An 8,286-nucleotide genomic window follows, 5' to 3' on the forward strand; every position below is an offset into this window, starting at 1 on the left:
TAAAACAAGTGCAACAATTTGGGTTCAATATAACCAATAAGATTGGTTCAAACCAAAATAAAATAAGAACATAACAAAAATATTGTTGTTGAAATAAAAAATGGATTCCACTCAAACTAAAAATACTTAGAGAACCAAATAACATCAAAATATTACGATAAAAACCCACTACTTACCATTAATATTATGTGTTATTGTATGTACACAACAATAACATTAAATTAATAATTTTTTATGGTAAAACAACGCTATAAAGCATCAATTTAAGTCGAGAAAAATGGCAGTTTTGGATACATTATACAATGCGTGACAAAAGAATAATAAATTGTATAGTAATTTTAATTATAAATAAACTATAAAAAATCAACCTTTGAATAATATAACTGATAGTAAATTTATTATATATATTATGATTGATTATAACAATAATTATAATAATATTAAAACTAAACCAAATGAACACCTACACAAATATAATTAAATTGAGCCAAGCATGAACAGTTTTGATTATACTTATTCGTTTTTCATTTGCAACTTTTTCCTTCTCTTGTCTGTCGTTGATTTTTGGATTGATTTTCCACCAGACAAAACGATGTTTTCGTACAAGTTCTTTTTGATATCGACATCGCATTTCATGATTGAGTTGTAAATTGTCTCGTAAATACCTGATACTTCCATACCAAGGAATAATGGCTGAAAGAGTGCTTCTGGGCATCTGAATCTCTCGTTGCCAATGGTGATGACTTGACCATCTGGAAATTAAAGTGACTTCTCGAATTCTGATGATGAGGCGGCCTTTTGCATCTCTTCGTTGAAGTCAAAAGCGACATTGCAGAGCTTCTCATTGATGTCTCTGACAATTTCTCTTTCAGCAGTTGTGGTGAAAGCATAACATCTCTCAGTCAAGATCTTCATGAGGTAGTCAGTAAGATCACGACCAGCAAGATCAATTCTGAGGATGGCGGGTGGGAGTGAGAAACCTCATTAGATTGGAATGGAAGGAAGAGTGCTTTGGGCATCTGAATCTCTCGTTTCCAATGGTAATAACTTCGCTATTTGAAAATTTGTTTTGTTTTTCGAGTTCTGATGATGAAGCAGGTTTTTGTATTTTTTTGTCAAATCAAATGCAAGGCGGCAAAGTTATTTATAGTAATAAGTAACTATTTATTTTTTGAATTTTAATTTAAAAATAAACAAGAAATTTGTGTGATATTTCACACAATTATTTAATGTTGATTTATGATATTTATTAGATATTCAAATGTTTTTTCGGGATATAAGGATTAAAAAATGATAATTTTTGATTACAAATTGGTTTGCACATTGTTGTTTAAAATAGTGCAACTTTAAACTATAAATTGATCTATAACAAATCTTGAAATAACTGACTCAATTATAGTGTTAATTCAAATTTATGTCAAGTATTTTCTTTGTTTTATCACAAATTTTTTTGTTTTGTAAAAAGTGATGTTGTTTTATGTAAGATTTAATTAGTACTTTTAAATAATTTAAACTATTATATTGTTTAGCAATCTCCAAATAAAAACGCAAAAATGTTCTTTGCATTTAATTTGTTAAAATAGTATTCATTAATTAAAAATAACTATAATTGTCTTGCATTAAAACAATTAAACAAAAAGAGTAACCTTGCTGTATTTATTTTTAAAAAATTTAACAAAAAAACTATTAAAAAACACAAAACACAATTCGTTACAAAATCAATCAAATAAACAATACATAGTAAATTATCTAATATTTTTAACTATAACTATTAATAATATTATAAGTATTATTTGTTTGCCTATTTCTCATTGATCCATTGTCTTGGAATAACAGATAGTCGTTAATTTTAAATATTCTTTAAAATTATCCTTTTAAAACAATAATTTTTATCATATTTTTGTTATTTGGTGTGTTTAAATAACATTATTTTAACATTATTGTAATTAGAAAAATAAATTATTATTTTATTATTATTATTTTAGACTCTTTATTATTAATGGTAAAATAATATTATAAATATAGTTTGTAATCAATTCTAACATTCAAATAATTTAAATTGTTATCTATATAACAACTACATCAATTATATCACATGTAATCATTTTATTGATCATTCACTAAACCAGTGTGTTTCCGTTTATATAAATTAAATGCTTATTTGTTTTGTTTTAAATTCGAAATATATTTTTTCAGTCAAAACGCTCTTTATTACCAAACACTATGTATCTTCCATAATGATAACATTATAAATACGGGTGATTATACCATTTTTGTTATAATCATACATAAAATACAATTTAGTTTTAATTACACAACATTGTTATATCAATGTGATCACTTATCACATCGATGAAATCACGTTGTAGTATAGATATGATTGTTGATGTGTTATTGTGTCAAAATAATGTCTGTTGATTGTTACTATAATATATAACAATTATAATTTCAAAACTATTATAAATAACATTATTAATTTTAACAATGTATTGATTTATTTTATTATTAATTATAGTTTAAAGTGTTGTCATTGGTTTTAGTTGTGATGTCTTTACACTTGTGTTTTTCTTTGTTTTTGATTATCTCTATACATTTACTATAAGTTTTTTGTTTGTTGCCCAAAAATGCATAATTTGAAAATGAATAAACAGTGGCTGCAAAATAAACAATTATTTACCAAATACAAATCTTTATATTCTTAATATATTGCATAAAACACGTTTTGCCTTTTGTTTTTGTTTGAAAATGATAAAATATACCAATTACAAACAATGAATTCATATCTTGCTTCCTCGACAGTGGCACGACGTGAAATTCAATAGATGACCATAGAACCTCGTGGTGATCAAAGTTTATTTAGACGCTATTATTTTTATTGTTAAAGTTTATTTTATAAATTTTTCTCGATTCTGCGATTTTTGATACTTTTGAAAATGTATTTTAGTTATTTTTTGTTTATTTTACACTTATTTTCTTTAAGATTTATTTTTTCAAAGTCGGAACAAACAAAAGTGTCTTTTCGTTTTATCTTATTTCTTTTACAAAAAAATAGTAAAACCCAATTTTTAAATTATTGTATTTTTCAAAGTTTACAAAAAATCTATTTATTTTCCCTTGTTATTGTTTTTGAGATCAATTGCATATTGAAATTACAAGACACCTCAAAGTCTGTTATTTATTTTCTTTTCTTTGTTATTTTATGATGTAATTGATTTTGAATATTCCATACCAGTATGTTATATGATGCAATTTGGTCTTTGTTATATTTTATAATTAATTTTATTATCGTAATTAGTTGTGGACATCTCAATAAATGTTTGATCTGACTTTTCCATTGAACCGTGACTTGTTTCTGAAAGGATCAAGCAAAAAAGTGAACCTTAGTTCATCCCAACTTCAACAAAAAATTCACTTTTTTTACTATAATTTATAACAATTTACTATAAAAATATACTAGAGCTGTCGTTCCAGGGTGTCTGGCTTTTTTGAAAAAATCAAAAAAAAAGTCACATTTACATCAAAATTGACTAAGATTTTTATTTTTTACAAATTTTGATTTTTCCCGTCCTCCAAGGGTTAATATCTACCTTTTAATTATTAAAAATAGAATTATTTTGAATTAACATAAATTTTAAACCCAATTAACACAAACAACAAGTTAGTTCTTTCTGTGGTTTTGGAACAAATTTTGTCGCCGAAAACGTGTCTCCTTCTTTGTAACTTATATATCCCAATTGATTTGAAGTAACTATACACCCATGGTATTCGAAATCTTTAAAATTTGAGTGTGTGTGGCCATATATCCAGTAGTGTATTTGATACTTCTCCATTAAAAATTTCATATCAACATTAAAGCAAGTTGTCAAGTATGTTTTCTGAAATAAAGTAAGGTCCATGATAGGACAGTGGTGTGTTACTACAACTTTGAATTGTGAAGTCGATTTTCCAAGTTCATTTTCAAGCCACTTTTTACACACTGAAAAAGCTGTCCGATACTCAACTTTCTCGTTGTCCTGATTTTCATCATTTTCATTTTTGTCACTTCGTGTTTTGTTCCCGTTTTTGAACCATTTTATTTTCTTGAAGTCATTTAATTTCATTCGAATGGACAATTCATTTTCGATATCCAAGTCACTCCACAATGTGGTGAAGAAGATTTGTGTGTTATTGATAACAACGGATGTGTTATTTACGATGGTAACATTTGGATATAAATCTTCTGTAAGCGTATATGTCTCGTCAACATAACGTCCTTTATAATATTCGTGATTTCCAGGCACAATGTACGTTTGTCTGTACGTTTTGCTACACCACTTAAAAAAATCTGTTTTATTGTATAAGTCGAAAACAGTGATATCTCCCGCAAGAACCAAAATTTCAGCTGTTTTTACAAGGGGATGTTGGTTAATAAAATTTGAGTTTGCATCAAATTCCAAATGCAAGTCGCTTGCGTATTGTATTCTTTCCATTTAATTAATTTGTAGTGATATTTATAGTTTTTTTATAAATACAAAAGAATATATATTATCAATTATAGTATAAATTATTATTTGAAACTATTAAACAATGTAAATTAAACATCACAAAAAATCTTTTATTAAAAATATAAAACTGTATTTTTTTTTAAAAATATATTTATCAATGAACAAGCTTGATAGCTTTCATATGATGATAGTTTCGCAATATTTGACATCAATTGAAGATTTCGTCAATTTGGAATTTGTTTGCAACAAATTTAAAGGAAATATTCAAAAGTTTCACAACAATCCAATTCCACTCACAACAAAAACTATTAAGTTTTTCGACAATTTAGAAACACTTAACGTTTGGAATAAACACGAAGAAACGTTTGGGAATGATCTTTTAAATGAAAAGAAACCAATTTCACAAGCGACATTTAACTTTTTTAAAATCAATGTGTGGTTTGAAGTGGATTACAAAATGTACAAAACTTCAGAAAACGACAAAGTGTGTTACAAAAACATAGTATATACAATAAATGATGTTTTAACATTTGGAGAAGATATTCCTCTTAATGTCAAAAAGTTAGGAATTGGCGCGTTTAAACAAACTGAACGCGTCGAGTTTAACATTCCAAACAATGTGATAGCACTCGACGAACTATGTTTTAATGGCATTGATAAATTATCTCAAATTACATTTTCAAAGAATTAGAAAGAAATTGGCGAATGCTGTTTTTCTAATTGTGTTTGTTTGGAGTCAATTGAGATACCAGACAACGTATCAAAAATCGGAGAAAGTTGTTTCTATGGGTGTTTAAAGTTGATTTCTGTAAAACTGCCTGAAACCTTGATAGAAATTCCTGCTCAATGTTTTGATACGTGCACAAGCCTTGAGCGAGTTACATTTCCATCAAAACTCGGTTCAATCAAACGTTGTGCATTTTTCAATTGCAATTTTAAAACCATTGAAGTGCCTAATATTAATGGTGATATCGAAGAATCCGCTTTTAGTTTTTGTGAAAAATTGATGTGTGTATCTATTAAAGGAGCTATTAAAACTATTGGAACAAAATGCTTTATGTGTTGCAAATCATTAAAACAAATTAATATACCAAATACAGTGTCTGAACTTGGTTGTCGTTGCTTTATGCTTTGTATTTCATTGTCGTCCATCACACTATCTTCTTCATTAAAAAATCTACCAAATAATTGTTTTGCCGAATGTTTCGAACTAAATAAAATTAATATTCCTAACGAAGTTATTTGTGTTGGAAAAGGCTGTTTTAAATATTGTTATTCACTTAAAAACGTTATTTTATCAACTAACATTCAAGAACTTGGGGATCAAGCTTTTTATCAATGTAGAAAACTTAAAACTATACGCATCCCAAGTTCTGTTAAATATATAAGAAATGAATGTTTTAGGTATTGTAAAAATCTTGAAATTGGTATCCCAAACACCGTGAACTCTGTTGGTAATAAAAGTTTTGATAAATGCAAATATGTTGAAATTCAAAAGAAAAATAAAAATAGTGACTGTCTGATCGTTTAATTTTTTAAAAATTAAAAATCGATGTATTTTATTTTGTTTTGATTATAATATATTTTTCTGTAAAAACAATTAAAATAAAAGTTTTGATTTTTTTTTAAAATAATTAATCATTATATACTTCTTCCCAAAAATCAGACCAAAGAAAAAACAGGAAAAATAATTTTCTCTAAGTAAATAAATACACAAAAACAAGCTAATTTGAGTTAATTTAATAAGAATCTCTTCAAAGTTTACTCGGGAGCCGACCTTAATTAATTCAGACCAAATTCAGACCAAAGAATTTCGAAGTGCCTTGGTCTGAATTATTCGTAAAATAAGAAAACTCAAATATGCATAAAGTTACATAAAAGCAACTATTTGGAAAAATCCATTTTGAGAATTGAAACCAAATAATGTAATACACAATAATCATTTTTAAACGGGATTTATACAAAAGGAATGATACATTTTATGTGAGTTTGTTTTTCGTCATTGTTTTTATTCCCCCAATGACTTTAGAAACATATGGATGGATTTTTAAAGCATATTAAACTCAAAAGATAATGTTAGTGACTCAAAGTCGTTTCAAAGTTAATTAAAAAGCGAATCACTCAACTCATTTATGAGTTGGATTATTCACATTGCTTTATTTAAATCTTATTTTTTCAAAACAGTTTTATGGATAGATTGACTGTCACTGAAGCTATAAGCGTTATGCGGAACGGTGAAATAGCGTTTGAAAAACTACCAAACTTCTTTTTATCACAAATTTACTATGAAGATTATTGTGAATCTTTTATCGAATCTTTTAAAGAAGATGAACTCAGACAACTCGAATTACTTTCAAATGGTCCTTTCAGTATTGAAGAAATTGGCTGTACAGTTATGTTTGGCAACACTGGTGTCTATAAAAAATTCAGTTTACCTCTTAACTACGATGGTGAAAGCAAAAATGAATTGGTAAAAAGAATTGCATCACTTGAATTAAAAATTAGTTCATTGCCAGTGTTTTATGAAAACATTCAAAAACGAATCCATTTGAATCGAAATTTAGAGAAGGAATATAATATTTTTGAATGCATTAAAGCTTCTATTAACACCCCAAATGAAATAATAAGAGAGTTTAAAAACAACAAACTTGATCCCCCTGGAAAGGAAAGGATATACAAAGCATTGAAAAACTATCCTAATATTGTTTTGTATAAAAGAGGTCGTCCAAAAATATCAGTTGAAATACAAGAAAGAATTATCAAACGAACCAGAAAGCACATAAAAGAAAGCACAGTGAAATGTGCCAATTCAATCAGACGTTTTTATGGATTTGAAGTAAGCAAATCAACGATTCACAGGATTCGCAAAAGATGTGGATTTTCATATAAAACAATGAAAAAACGACCACTTCTTACCACGAAAAACAGAAACGACAGAAAATTATTTGTTAATCAACAACTTCAATTGATCAGGGAATTTGACAATCACAACAAACAATTAACAAGGAAAAGAATACGATATTTATTTTTTAGTGACGAATGTCGTTTTTGTTACACCAACGACCGTACTCCTAAAATTTGGATTGAAAATGGAACTGATAAGGATAGTTATTACAGAAATTTAGTTAAAAATGCACCAAGTGTTATGGTGTTTGGAATTATTGGGCAAAATTACAAAAGTGAACTTATCAAACTTGAAGGGAAAATCAATTCTGCTGTTTATATTGAAATGTTCAAAAACAACAAATTGATAGATCAAATGAAAAAAGCTGGAAATAAGAACTGTCAATTTATGCAAGATGGCGCACCTCCCCACAAAGCACGTTCTACTATAAATTATTTCAAAGAAAACAACTTGAATCTGTTAGAAAATTGGCCTGGAAATAGTCCAGATCTTAATCCTATTGAAACAATTTGGTCTTATTTGAAACAGCATGTTAAAATCCAACCCGGAATGTCTTCTGAAACCGTTTTTCAAGAAGTTCAAAAATGTTGGAATTCCATTACCAAAAAACAAATAAACAAATATGTAAATTCCTTTGAACGAAGATTGGTTGCTTGCAAAGATAACAATTATTTAACTATTAAAAAATGGTAATTATATTGGTTTCAGTAATTTGTGTTTTTGTAATTTGTAAAAATGTACGGGTCATTTAAATTAAATACACTTTTTGGGATCGTTTATTTATCCTCAAAATGTTTTTTCTTTGTCTTTATATAACAATTATGCAGTTTTGATTAATTTTTCCAATAAACAAATAAACAAATAAAAATCAGACCAAGAAAAAGTCTGAATTTTGGG

The 8,286-nt window shown here is 27.1% G+C and overlaps 3 protein-coding genes across 3 annotated transcripts; 2 read left to right on the forward strand and 1 right to left on the reverse strand.

Annotated features, from left to right (window-relative positions):
- Nucleotides 1-3,641: 3,641 nt before the first annotated feature.
- On the reverse strand, nucleotides 3,642-4,469 carry EIN_337890 (hypothetical protein; the record flags this gene model as incomplete). The annotated part of the gene is made up of 1 exon (XM_004183468.1): nucleotides 3,642-4,469. One exon carries the CDS (start codon nucleotides 4,467-4,469, stop codon nucleotides 3,642-3,644), a length of 828 nt encoding a protein of 275 aa, XP_004183516.1.
- Nucleotides 4,470-4,641: 172 nt separating this feature from the next.
- On the forward strand, nucleotides 4,642-5,175 carry EIN_337900 (hypothetical protein; the record flags this gene model as incomplete). The annotated part of the gene is made up of 2 exons (XM_004183469.1): nucleotides 4,642-4,722; nucleotides 4,756-5,175. 2 exons carry the CDS (start codon nucleotides 4,642-4,644, stop codon nucleotides 5,173-5,175), a joined length of 501 nt encoding a protein of 166 aa, XP_004183517.1.
- Nucleotides 5,176-5,269: 94 nt separating this feature from the next.
- On the forward strand, nucleotides 5,270-6,015 carry EIN_337910 (hypothetical protein; the record flags this gene model as incomplete). The annotated part of the gene is made up of 2 exons (XM_004183470.1): nucleotides 5,270-5,273; nucleotides 5,318-6,015. The coding sequence occupies 2 exons, from the start codon at nucleotides 5,270-5,272 to the stop codon at nucleotides 6,013-6,015; spliced, it is 702 nt and encodes a 233-aa protein (XP_004183518.1).
- Between the last annotated feature and the right edge of the window lie 2,271 nt (nucleotides 6,016-8,286).

This window comes from Entamoeba invadens (assembly GCF_000330505.1).
Source record: "Entamoeba invadens IP1 unplaced genomic scaffold scaff_1105074726289, whole genome shotgun sequence".
NCBI lineage: Eukaryota > Evosea > Mastigamoebida > Endamoebidae > Entamoeba > Entamoeba invadens.